This window comes from Larus michahellis, chromosome 6 (assembly GCF_964199755.1).
Source record: "Larus michahellis chromosome 6, bLarMic1.1, whole genome shotgun sequence".
Taxonomy (NCBI): Eukaryota; Metazoa; Chordata; class Aves; order Charadriiformes; family Laridae; genus Larus; species Larus michahellis.
In genome coordinates this window covers 36,233,118-36,246,420 of record NC_133901.1, presented here as the reverse complement: position 1 = coordinate 36,246,420, position 13,303 = coordinate 36,233,118, and the positions used below count along the sequence as shown (strand labels likewise).

Below are 13,303 nucleotides of genomic sequence, written 5' to 3'. Positions count from 1 at the left end.
GTCAGTCCGTATCTAGCACGACGTTACGGACAGTCCTGACCACGTACATCCCTCCCAGATGCTCTGCTGGGTGACGCTGGAGGTACAGCGTGGTCATAAACAGCACCCTCCCACCCCATCCGCCCCTCTCACCGCTCTTCAGGTCTGGTTCTTGCTCCATTTTGCTAAATCAAGCTATTTTCACTGCCTTATTTTTTTTTTTTTTGGGGGGGGGGGGGGGGTCCTCTTGTTGCCACAGCTCCTGCAAAGGGGACGGAGGAGACAGAAGCTGAGCAGATGAATGAGCAGACAAAAGCCGTCAGACTAACTGAAGCCAGAGGAGCACACAGCAACCTACACCAGCCAGAAAAAGAAAAACCACCCCATGAGAGAGAGAACCCAACTGCTACGTTGGCCGTATCACAAAATCCTCTTGACCGGGGGAGGCTTTGTCCTCCTGACCTCTTCCCCCAGCCCGCCGTCGCCCACATCTGCTTTGCCGGATGATGGGAAATTGCTGCTGGAGGCCAAGGGCATTTATTTGTTGGCCACGGAGCAATAAATACATCGCAGGAAGAAAAAAAAAAAAAAAAAGGAGAAAAAAGAAAAAAAAAAAAAAACAGAGCTGGGGTTTTTTCCCCCCCCCCTAGTGCTGCTGGAGCTCTACGTGAAGAAACGAAACATCTGCGAGACGACACATCAGCAACCACAACGCTGAGAGGGCTCATCCTGGGGGAGAAGCCACTTCTTCCTTTACACGGGCTTACAAGGGTGGGTTTGGGGGTACCACGGATGGCAAGAGACAGCGGTGGCCGCACAAATCCACGCGCAAAAGCATCCTGCAGTACAAGCTACATCCTAAACCAGCGTCGCTGCTACGACCCGTGGCCAAGGGACAGCTGGAAGATAGGCAAAAATAATGACAACCCCCCCAGCCTGAGAAGGCACACAAGGGGCTGGGATGGGAGAACTCGGGGATAAAGCCTAGGAAAGCCTGGAAAAGACAAAATAAAGCCTATTTGAGATGGAGCCCAAGAGTAGGGTGGGCTCCGGGGAAGAGAAACCCCCTAGGACCATCCTTGGTGGGACACGGACCCAGCGGCCGCCCGCTTCCAGCATCCCTTCGCTCGTGATGCCAATGGGAATCGTACCTACAACGCGACCTGCACACTGGGGAAAAAAAAAACAGCTTTTCATTCCAGACGCTTTGCCGGAGTGATAGGAAATACCTTTAAAGCTTTCGAGCCTGCCCAAATCCCCCAATCCCAGCCCGACCCATGTCCTGGAGAAAGTGCTGCAAATTCACGGCTTCACCCCGTTCCAAACAAGATGCTTCAAAAGGTGTGGATTATGTGCTAAAATTGTTGGCAAAAAAAAAAAAAAAAAGAAAAGAAAAATAAAATATACTGCTATACGTAGGTGGAAAATGTATTTCTAGCTGTGCCGCTCTATCATTTCTGCTCGCATAGTAACACCAGGCGCTGTATAAAAAGAAAGGAATGCCAAATTGTTTGCACTAGCAGCCAAAATTGGCTAAGGAATTCCCAGAATAAAACAACTGAAAAAGAAACAGAGAGAGATATATATATAAAAAAAAAGGGGGCAAAATAAGGCATTTATTCCAACCCAGGAGTAACGTTAAGTGGTACCAGGAGAAAACAGCAAATGCTGGCACCTAAAACAAGAATCAAATTGGCTCGAAGGAAATTTGAAGGGCGATGGGCCAAAAGTATAAAAATAATAAGAAGCGATTCCTCAAGCCTGTCCAAGGTAGGAAACCCACCGGCAGACCAGACGTCGGGGCCAAGGAGGGAAAAGAGCCATTTAAGTAATTAAAGCGCTGCAGCAGTAAGTTACCGATGCTGAACTGCGCCCGCCCTGCACTCAAGCAAGCCCAAAGGCTCTGCGGACACCAGCTGTTAGAGAAAAAGAAGAGGTTCTCCCCCAAAACGATGCTGAGCGGGAGCAAGACCACATGCTAGCGGTGATTTCGGGAGACGCTCGAGCTCACCCAGCTTCATCGAAGAGGTGGGAAACGCAGAGAAAAAATTCCTGAAGCAGCCCCAAGGTAAAACAGGGGTGAGCCCGGATGCGGCAGCATCACCGGCAGCGTGGGTACCCGTCCCAGAGGCAGGGCCAAGCCCGCGGGCATAACGGCACCTGACATGGCCCAGCTGGTGGCAGGAAGCAGCCCAGACACGGGACAAGCAATTTTTTTAACCTTTTAAATAAAAATAGCGGAGGGATGGAGCACTCGCACGTGTAGCGCCCTGCCCTGCTTACGCCACCAGCCACGTGGGGAAAGGGGACCCACAGCAGCCAGCTGGGAGATGTACACCTAAGGCATCACCAAAAAAAAACAGGTTCCAAGACGCCGTGATCCACCTCTTAAGAGAAAACCATCCCGAAACAGCGCACGCAAACCACCCTGCCGGCCTCCAGCTTACCAGTCCGTCGCAGTTGCTGATGGCCACGGCGGCACCGGGCATACCGGAGATGTCACCGGTGAAGAGGCAGCGCTGTTGGAGGGGTTCCCGGAAAAGCACCTCAAAATCCTCCTGCCATTCAGCCACGGCGCCCAGCGGCACCAGACGCCGGTTGGGCCTCAGCCGGAGGTGCAGCTCCTTCCCGAAAACTGTGACATTGAAGTAGAGCAAGCGACGCTGGGGGGACTCATCCAGGGGGCTGCGGGGCACGCGGCGGCGGCGGCGGTGGTGGTGGACTGGGGGACAGGTGGCTTGGCCGGTGCCCACCGCCGCCTCGCCGGACACCACGTGCGAGAGGAAGCGACCCCGGCAATCGGCGCTGAAGGGCACGATCACACCATACTCGCTGAGTTTGCCGGCCAGGAGGAGCTCTGCGGAGACAAGGCAGAGGGAAGGCGATGGGCGCCAGGCATCCCGCTCCGGGTGGCGGGATTTTGGTGGCCAACCCAACGCCGGGTGGCCTTTGGCGAGCCCCGCCAAGCCCAACAACCCCTTTATCCCCACCCCCCACCACCCCTTTCCCCGAATCCCTCTCTCCGCTTTGTAGTTTTAACCGGGCGCGTCAAACGTAGCAGAAGAAACTCGGGCTGACGTGCCCGGAGCACGCCAACTATTTCCCACCCGGCCTCCATCTCCCCCCTCAATTTCCCATCGAAACCAACACCCCCACCCCCGCCGCCTCCCAACCCTCCTCCTTTTCTCCCCATCCTCGGGGGTGCGACCACCTGTGGGAACACACACGCACCCTCCCTCCCCTCGCCACGGGGGCCGTACCTGGGGCGCTGCCGGCGGCCAGGCAGCCGTGGAGCGGGACGAGGCAGGAGAGGACCAGCCGCAGATAATCCATTTGGGGCCGGCGGGACGCGGCGCGGCGGCGCGGGCGAGATGCGGGGAGGGATGCGGGGGGGGGGGGACGGGGGGGGACGGGCACCTCCCACCTCCCTCCCGCCTCCCCCCGCCGCCGACAGGCACCGGGCACCGGGGGACGGAGCCGGAGCCGCTCCCGCCGCCTCCGGGGCGGGGGGCGGAGGGGGGGGAACCGGGGGCGGAACGGGACCGGGCGGCGCCGCGCTGCGCGCCCGCGGCTCCCCGTGCGCGGCGTGGGGCGGGCCGGGGGCAGGGTCTGCGAGAAGGGGGTGGGAATTAGGGGGGGGTTTCTTTTGGTTTTTTTTTTTTTTTCGGTTGTGGTTGGTTTGGGGTTTGTTTGGGTTTTTTTTTTAATTTTTTTTTTCCGTTTTTTCTTTAATTTTAAATTTTTTTTCCCCATTTAGTTTTCCGTATTAAAACTTTTAAAAAAAAAAAAAAGTTCTCGGGTGGCGTTTGGATGGTTGTTTTCTTGGAGATTTTAAAAAAAAAAAAAAAATTTAAAAAAAAAAAAACCTTTTCGGGCAGCCCTCCCGCCCGGCCCCTGCCCTGCCCGAACAAAGGGAGCCCCCGAACACACCGGGAGCCCCCCCACAAGCTCTCCCCTTTCCCTGGGGTTCTCCCCAAAACCCACCGTGAGCGGGACCATAGAGAAAGCGCCAAGTCATCTCCCAGCGCTAAAACTGTAGGTAAACATCCTGTCCAGAACCATCTGGGATGATTTATTGTCTTCCCCCCCACACCCTCACTCCTCCCCTCCGTTTTTAGGAAGGGATGTGATGGGAGAAGGCGCTTGCGCCAGAGCAGCGCCTTGTTTCTGGAGGCCGCGTATCCGGCTCTCCGAGGGTGACCACCACTTGGGTTTTCCAAAGGGAATCGCTGAAGCTTTGTGTCTGGGAGCCCCAGAGTTCGGTACGTGCTGTCCATCACCCAGCTCCTCACTACCATCCTTAGCAGGGGCAAATAAATAAGGTAGTCCACCCCACAAAAAAATAAACAGAATGTTTATTATATATACAAATCCATAATAAACAAATCCAACGCCACAGTAAAGGGGCTTCTCCAACCACTTATTTTCATCGCAGAAGATGCCCAGCATGTGAACGCTTAAAGCCCGGGACAGCGGATGGGTGGCCACCAGAGCATCTCTCAGCACCTCTCGCCCAAACCTCGCCTCCACCGACGCAGAGGAACACGCCTCCTGGTGCTGTTTGCATTTGCTGGGTCCAGCTATTTTTTTTATTTTTTTTTTTTCTTCTAAATCTGGTTCTGGACAGGGCTCTAAGGCCAGCTGCAGGGAGGGGGCTGTGCTGTGACACTGGTAGTACCAGTTGTGCTGATTGCTCGTGGATCATACTTACCTGGGGCCTCAGGGGCAGTTTGGCTTACGCTCGGCGATGGCAAAGCCTGTCCTAGGAGGCAATCCCTGCCTTGAAGACCTCGTCATCCAAGCTGCCCCAGCAGCCAGAGTGCAATGGGGAAGGCCAGCGGGGAAAACAACGTGCCAGACTGTGAACTTCGCATCAGCTCTAGCGTTAGGCTTATCATTTTGAATGTCCTCGGTAGGACCTCAGTTGGAGCTCTGCTGCCAGCCCAGCAGCAGGGCGATGCCAGGAGCAGCAGGAGAGGAGCACCCTTTGAGAAGAGCCACCTTTGGGAAGCCCTGCTTACCTCCACTGTTGATGCAGGTGGCTGGGGAGGGGGCTGCTGGGCGCCGGAGGAAGGATCCACACGTGGGGACGGGGAACCCCTTGGAGATGTTTGTGGTGTGGCCGTTTCTGGGGGAGTGCCAGGGGAAGCTGTACCACAACGCTCTCCAGTCGTGCTGTGCAGAAGGGATGCTGCCAAAGCATCACTCTGCAGCTGCAGGTGAAGGGGAAGAGCTTTACTTTCCAGCTGGGTGATTGGGTTGGGGTTTGGGGGAGACTGGGGTCTCGGTGATCAAAATCCTTCCAAAAAAAACCAAAAAACAAACCCACAAGGTATTTCCAGAAAAAAGAGAGATGAATAAACTTACTTCAACCAGAGAAAGCGGGAAACACAGATTTCATTTCCTGATTTAAGTCTTTGCATATGCTTCTGTTGCATAGCACAATGTATAATTAAACACAAAAAGCGATATGGGAGAGATTCTTTGCATGAAAGGTAGAAAAAGAATTTGTGCTCCAAGCATTTTAGTCGATTTAGGCAGATAGGCACCTGCTAGAGCATTAAAGCTGAAACAAGCCCTTGTTATGACTAAATAGATTTATGGCGAAACACGTAATAAAGAGCATACTTTACTTGTGAAGACCAGCTACACAAAACATGGTTTAATTACTTTTTTTTGCAGAGTCAGAAAGCATTTCTTCATCAGCAAGGTCCATGAACTCGACCAGTCCCTCCAGACCATTCACGCTTCCCCGGTGTTACCAAACCATTGGCTTTGGCAGCCTAAATCTGGCTGAACAGCGATGGCCATGGACTGAAACACAATTCCTCCCACATGCCAGCTTCCTAAAGGTTATAAAGGGATAGTTTTCAGTACCAGCCCTATAACCTGCCACCCATGGTGGGAACAAGACCCTTAAGTAGATCTCATGAGCTCCCAGATGTTGAGATGTTAATTAATCACCCTAGCGGGGACATCAGCCCTACCCATTGGTCTCACCTGCCTGAAATGTTAAGCTGATCACCCACAGGTGGATTTTTGTGTTATCTCTACCAATACACCACCGTTGGAAAAGAAAAAGTTGTTCTTTCCAGCTGCCTTCCTCCCAGTTCCCAGCTTTAAAGAGAGGATGGGGAGAATGAAGAAGCAAGGCAAATATGGGCTATTTCTTGCTAGGAGAGATAAACCAAGATCTGCAACAGTTTAACTTCTTGATAATGAATTCATAATGCAGAGGACAGAAGGTGACTGCTCCGTAGCATCGTTCCACCCGGGGCAGGAGGAGACCCCGGGCGTCCCCGGACACCCCAGGGGGACTTGGCCAAGGCAGCAGGGAGGGTACCCGGACACCCCAGCTCCTTTTCCCCAACAACGCATTCACTCTTGCCCCCCAAAACACCCCGTTTCAGCTGGAGCTGAGGAGAACAACCCCTGCAGCGACTCCTGGCACCTCCGCCCCCCATTCCGTCCTGTTCTTTCCTTCCCCGCTTGTCCTTTCCTACCCGTCCTTCCCCTTTGCGTGGGCCCCTCTATTCTCCCCTTTGTCTCCCAGCATGGCCTTTCCCCTCCCGGCCTTTCCCTCTGCCCTGACCCTTCTCCTTGACTTTAGGCTTAACCTTTTCCTTTCCTTTTCTGAGTTCAAATGGAGCCTTTTCCTGTTTTCCCCTCCTCGAATGCTGTTTTATCTCCAGCCTCCGCTCCCTCCATCATTAAGACACTTTGTAATTCTGCTTTCTCATTCAACAGGCGTTCCTCTCTTCGGCCCTGACATCTGCCAGTGGCATCTTTTCGGGGACATTCCCATTTACAAGGTGACCTCTAGCTCCGGGGAGGAGAAGTTTTTTTTCTTTCCAGCCCCCAGAGAAGAAAGCTGACAGCACCCGCTGCTTTTAAATCCCCAAACCAGATTGTCTTCCCTCCGGGAGATTCCAGCATGTATTCCCAAAGCCTGGTTTTTATCCAGTGGTGCTAAGCTCTGCCCATCCCAGCCGGGCACCGCTCGGAGCCAGAGCCCAGGCAATGCACCCCACACCTCCAGGCAGGGTGGTCCCTCCCCACCGGCAGTAGATACGGCTAAAGGCCCTCACATGCAATTAATCCTGAGTTTGAGCGCTGGGAATACCTTCACACCAAGCTGGAAGGATTTATTTAAAAAAAATAAATATATAGTTAATTGGATCTATTTTTTGTGTCTTTACAGGCACTCGTTGTTTTGCTCAGCCGTGCAAACCTCCTGGAGGGGAGGGCACTAGGTCTAATAAAATCATAGCAATCTCCACCAATTACCCAAGCTGGCGTTCCTACCCATAATATCATGAGTTTAGGAACGAGGAGCTGGGATCTACTGGAGCAAGAAGCGAGAGCTGCATTTCCAGCCACCAGTCACCACATTTCTTCTTCCCAGATATTCAAAGCTTCTGGTTGTTGATCCAAAAGGGCTACGAAACCGCCGTCCCGGCGCTCGGATTGAGTAACCATCAGTCCCATAGAATCAGGGAATGGTTTGGGTTGGAAGGGACCTTAAAGCCCATCCAGTGCCACCCCCTGCCCTGGGCAGGGACAATGAGCAACAGACCAGGCTGCTCCAAGCCCCATCCGCCTGGCCATCCTCACCAGGGGCTGATTTCTGGCAAGAGGTGGCTAAAGTTGGGGCTGGGGGGTGGGGAGGAATAAAAATGAAAAGAAAGAAGGAGGAAAAGGCATTTCTCCAGCAGGTTGGTTTGTGTTTTTAAAAGCAGCTTCCAAGAAGCAAGCAGGAGCCCTGGGAAAGACGGACTAGCATCCCGGGGCAGATGGACTAGCATCCTGGGGGACAAGGACTAGCATCGCAGGGGCAATGGACTAGCATCCTGCAGGCAATGGGCTAGCATCCCTGAGGCGATGGACTAGCATCCCTGAGGCGATGGACTAGCATCCCGGCAGAAATGGACTAGCATCCCGGCAGAAATGGACTAGCATCCTGGGGCAGATGGACTAGCATCCTGGGGCAATGGACTAGCATCCTGGGGGAGGTAGACTAGCATCCCAGGGAAGAGGGACTAATATCCTGAGGGAGATGGACTAGCATCCTGGGGGAGATGGACTAGTGTCCTGAGGGAGATGGACTAGCATTGCAGGGACGACGGACTAGCATCCCCGGGGCAGATGGACTAGAATCCTGGGAGCGATGGACTAGCGTCCTGAGGGAGATGGACTAACATCTCGAGGGAGACGGACTAGCATCCTGGGGGCGATGGACTAGCATCCCAGGGGCAACAGACTAACAACATGGGGGAGATGGGCTAGTGTCCTGAGGGAGATGGACTAGCATCCCAGGGGTAATGGACCAGTGTCCCGGACACAGGGTGGGCAGGGGGGCATGGCCAGGGTTTTTGCCCGCTGTGGGGGGCCATCCACAAGCCCACCGTGCAGAGACCCAGAGCCTCTGTGATCCCACCCCCCACCTTCCAGCTCCCCAAAGCGGAGGGAGGGAAGGGCAAGCGGCAGCAGGCTGGGGGTGAGGGAGCATGAGCTCATCCCTCAGACACGCAGAGCTGCCGGCACGTTACACCAGAAACCAGTCCCTGCCCCAGCGCTGGGGGCAGGAGGGCAGCCTCGCTCTTGGGGGAGGAAAAAACCCCTGAGCATCTTCCCCTCCCTCTCTAAAGCCCCCCCCCCAAACCCCCCCCCGACCCCCACCCCCGGGCAAAAGCAGGGAAAGACATCCCTTTTCCAGGATTTCAGCTCTTTCCGGGGGGGGGGCATTTTTAGGAAGGCTGCTGGAAGACCACCAAGGAGGGTGACAAAGGTGCTGTGCTCATCCAGGAGAGGAGGAGGAGGAGGAGGAAGCACAAGCCCCTGCTCTGGGAGGCAGAGAGCTGACAGGCACATCATCTGGTCTCCGGCTGCCCCAAGGCAGGATCATTCCTGGCAGATCTCTCCCTAGTCTGGCGCTTTGAGACCTCCAAAGATGGAGGGAGCCTCCACGAGCCCCCAGGACATCTATTTTTTGCCCTCTCTTGCTTTCCTTATCTTGGAAAGTTTTTCCACCTCGTTCAGCTGGATGTTTCTTGCAGCTGCTCACGCCCGGGAGTTTTTGTGCCATTTGCTTGGACTTTCTTGCCTTTCCTACAACCCCTTCCCGGCACGAAGATAGCTGCTGTGCCTCTCCGCAGCCTTCTCCGATCTCCTCTGCCCGCCCCGCCGCCATTTGGGCCAGTGCTTTCCCTGGCTGCCCTGCACCCTGAACAAAATCCAATTATCCTTCCTAATCCTCCCCAAAGACTTCAGGGGGTACGACTTGAAGGCTTCTAGGCTTTTCCGCCAGAAGTGCGAAAGCAAAGCCATTTCCGTCTGCCTTGCGCACCCCTCGGGGGTGCCTTACACACCCCTGGGTGTCCCTTGCGCACCAGCACCCGCAACACCCACGCACGAGCCCTCAGAGCCGCAAAACTTTGCTCAGGGAGAATAAAAATGCAAATCTGATGTGTCCTGCCACCAAGCTCCTCCTGCTAATAAGGTATCAAAGATGCCGAGTGCTATTATGAAGCCCAGTGGCGATAGCAGCCACTGGCAACGTTCTTCCAGGAGGCCCTCAAAGGCGCTGGCATCGTCACCTCAAAAGGTGAGACTCGGCTGCAGGTGGGAAAACAAGTTCTTTGCGTGGATTTAGCAACCTAGGAAGCAAGTGGCGCATGATGCCGTGGATTTTTGGGAGGAGTCATGCCCTTTTCCAAGACCCAGAAGGGAGAGGTGCGTGCCCGGGGCGGCCGGGATGGGAAACCGCAGTGCCTCCCTGCGGTGCAAGGTCCTGCCCTCTTCCCATCACCCGCCGCTCTGCAGGCCGTGTCTCTGAAGGCTGGCCAGCCTCTTTGCCCCCTCGGGGAGGCCAGCATTCCATGGGCACGTGGCACGGGGCAGCCAGTGGCCCCTGGAAGCAGCTGGCCAGCAAAGAGCAATGTCAAGTTATGGCAGGAAGGTGGGGATAATTCCCATAAATGCACACCCTGCACCGAGATGAGGATGGAGCTCAAACCCTACCGGCGCACGTGTCCTCCTGATGGCACCTGGGCAGCGTTTGCCAGGATCAGAGCCCTGCATCCAGCATCTTTCCCTCATCCCACCTGACCTGCATCACGCTGTACCTCCGAGTATCACTTCCCCGGGAGCCGGGCTCATCCCTACCGCACGTCTCCCAGCAGAGCGCTCCATTACGGCTCCATCTCCAAATTCCTGCGAGATGTTTGCCTTGGCAACCTGGCTGGGTGGTTTTTAGGGGCCGGGAGTGCCCCCCCTCAGCCCCCTGCCCACCCAGGGATGAGGAGGCAGGCTTGGGAAACGAAAGCGTCAGGCTGAAAATGGAATAAATGAGGCAGAACGTGGAAGTCGAGGCCGGGCCCGGCTTGACAGGAGACGCTGAACTGCGAGTTAAGGGACGGCGAAACAAGGTCAGCGAGATTTATACCGACAGCTTTGGATGGCTTCCAGCCCCTGCTGTCGGCGGCGAAGGCTTGGAAAAAGAGGAGGGGGGAGGGAAAAGTTACTCTCCTTCTAGGAACCACGCCGCAAGCTCTGCAGGGAAAGCTCCAAAAAAAACCCGAAAAAACTCCCTTGTTTTCCAATTGTAACGCAAGACGGAGCCCGGCTGCGGCAGACGTTGAGCTGCGGGGTCAGTGGGGCTGCAGAGGAGTTCAGGAGTCCAGCACCACCTCGGTGCCAGCCCCGATGCCTGGGTGAGGGGCTGGAAACCTATTTAACCGCTCCTTCCCAAACACACAGTGCCCACCTGTGGGCTTAGAGCCGCCTGATGGCTACGGCATCCAAAAGAAATATATATACGGCGTATCCCTGGGAGGCAGCCAGCTGTTAAAGCCTCATCGTGCTGGTGGGGCTGGCTCGGACCACCCTGGGGGTGCAGGATGCCAAGCCCAGCAATGCCCGCATCCCACCACCATCGCTTCGTCTCTGGGGAGACAAGCTATCCCCGCCGAAATATGCACCCATGCCACGGGACACCCCTCCCTGCCCGCTCCCTTGGCATCGCCAGCCCTCCCCTGGATTTACAGTGAGGTTTTTCTCCCCCCAAGGACCAACACAAACGAGGTTAGCCTTGCCCAGGCTCCCTCCAGATGTGCCTCCCCCTCTCTACACGTTGACCATCTTATTAATTTTTAAGCATCCTCCCGCGAAAATTAAGCTTGCTGGAGTGTAAAAGCCAAAGCTACAGGGTTTTTTTTGCCTCTTCAAGCTAGCCACGGAGCATTTCCCAGTCTCCTGGGGCCCCTTTCAGTCCCTCGACCCACAGTTATCGCTCCCGCATGACCCCGGCGAGTGCTTTCGAGTGAATCTCATCCAGCCCTGTCTTCCTCTTTCAGCACTTTCAGCTCGAGCTGGGGAAAATTAATTAATTTTTCATTTGTATAGGCCAGAAAACAGCTTTTTTCCCTTTTTTCCCCTTTTTCTTTTTTTTTTTTTTCTATTTTTTTCTTTTCCCCCGCAATATTCGCTGATCAAATGTGCGAAAGAGAGGAGGAAAAGTCATTTCAAGCCTGGGGACCGCGGTTTGCACACACTTCACTGCTAGAAAAGAGCCAGCTCCAATGCTTTGCACGATGGCCCCGACTCCTGAGGCTTCGAAAAACCTTCCCCTTGCTGCCCGCAGGGATGCTTTCCCCTCCACGCAGGACAGCCTTTGCATTCCTCCCCTGGATTTAGCCAAAATTCCCTCTTCTCTGCAGCATCCCCTGTCAGCCCACGATTCATGCCTGCCTCGGCACGCCCCGGACCTGCTGCTCCCCAAAATGACGGGGGGCTTGGCTCTGAAATGAGCCCAGGGGTCTGATGGGGCTGGGAGGGCGAGAATTTGGGGGGAGAGGAAAGTTTATGGTGCTTGGAGGTCTGGTATCAGGCCTACATGGCTTTTATTTTTAGTTTCCCAAGCCCTGGCTCCACAAAAGCATCGTAATTACTATTCTTCAGCTGTAAAATGAAACACAGATGCGCTCTCTTTGCAGAGGTCCAACGGTCTCGTTGGGGGGGGATGTGGGGGGGAGCTGCTAGAGGTACATCATAGAAAGAAAAACATGGAAATTATTGTCATTATCATCATTATTATTATTATGTCAGAGCTATTTGAGGTAGCCCTGGCCTGGCCTCTTCCCACACCCCTTCCCTTGCTTCGGCAAATTGGAATTATATCGTCCCCCAAAACTGCCCCAAAACACCCTTTATTTTCCCGGAGGGGTCAGGGAATCCTCCCGAGTTTGGTGCCGAGAAGCTGATGTCCGTGGGACTTGGATACATCTGGCATTTTATATTATTTCCCCACCCACAGCCGGGTGGGGAAAATAGGAAAAAAGTTTTGGTTTTTTTAAAAAAAAAAACCAACACTTTTTAAAAAAAAAAAACAAACAAAACCAAACCACAGCGCTGAAGCCCCTGATAACAGCGGTGATTTCGCTGGGGCTGCGGCAGGTTTCCCCTTGCAGTCCCACGTGCCAGCGGAATATTGGCTCCTCGATGCATTTTTCCCCTTTTCGATGTATGCAAAAACATCAAGACACGTGAATTTAAGCTGCCAAGGATTTCTGCTCCCCCAGAAGGGGAGGGGGGGAAATAAAGCTTGGCCCAGGCAAGAGGAGCCCCCTTCCCTTTACCTCCTTTCAGCCCAAAGAGGGGACCCTTTGCCAGGGCCCCCACCTGCTGGAAAGACACAGCAAGAGGGAATCTGGCCAGGAACAGCTCTATTTTTGCACGTTTTTGAGTCAAAAAACCCCTCAATCTTAACAAAATAGAGGGGGTCCCACATGGCTGGCTTATTAAGGGGGGAGTTTCACAGAGGGACGAGGGAGCTGGGATGATTTTTTTTTAATTTATGTGTTTGTTTATTGCACGTATTTATTATATGTGTCCTTATTCTGGCAGAAAATAGCTCCTGGCAGAAAGCTTTGCTTTTTCTGGAGGGAGGTGGCCGATCTCAGGGTACACACGGATGAGCGTGGGGCTACTCTCCAGTAAATTTTTTTTTTTTTTTTTTAATAAGTGTTTTATATTAAAACACTCTTTAATACGGATTTAAAAGACAGCTTTGTATCCCTGGATGGATAATTGATACCATTTAGCACTGCCAAGGCTTACAGGTTCATCATCATTATATACAGGTGGGGTCTTTTTTAAATTATACCCTTATTTATGACCTTTGCTATGGGAAAAGAGCGCATCTAGTGGGGAGAAAAACCTGGAAAGCGTCTGCCAGCACACAGCAAACCCTCAGGGTCGGGAAGGCAAATAGAAGCATTAATAACTACAAGCTTATCCATTTAAAAAAAGAAATAAAAAAAAAAAA

At 53.8% G+C, this 13,303-nt stretch overlaps 1 protein-coding gene across 3 annotated transcripts in view; it reads right to left on the bottom strand.

The window, feature by feature from the left end:
- ADAMTS14 (ADAM metallopeptidase with thrombospondin type 1 motif 14) overlaps positions 1 to 4,344 on the bottom strand; it is a 39,969-nt gene extending 35,625 nt beyond the window's left edge. For all 3 annotated transcript variants that reach the window (XM_074591899.1, XM_074591900.1, XM_074591901.1), the window contains exons 1-2: positions 3,240 to 4,344; positions 2,427 to 2,836 (exon numbers count right to left, since the gene is read on the bottom strand). In XM_074591899.1, coding sequence (XP_074448000.1) covers positions 2,427 to 2,836; positions 3,240 to 3,732 — 903 coding nt within the window. In that variant the 5' untranslated portion in view covers positions 3,733 to 4,344. The remainder of the gene's footprint in view (positions 1 to 2,426; positions 2,837 to 3,239) is intronic.
- Between the last annotated feature and the right edge of the window lie 8,959 nt (positions 4,345 to 13,303).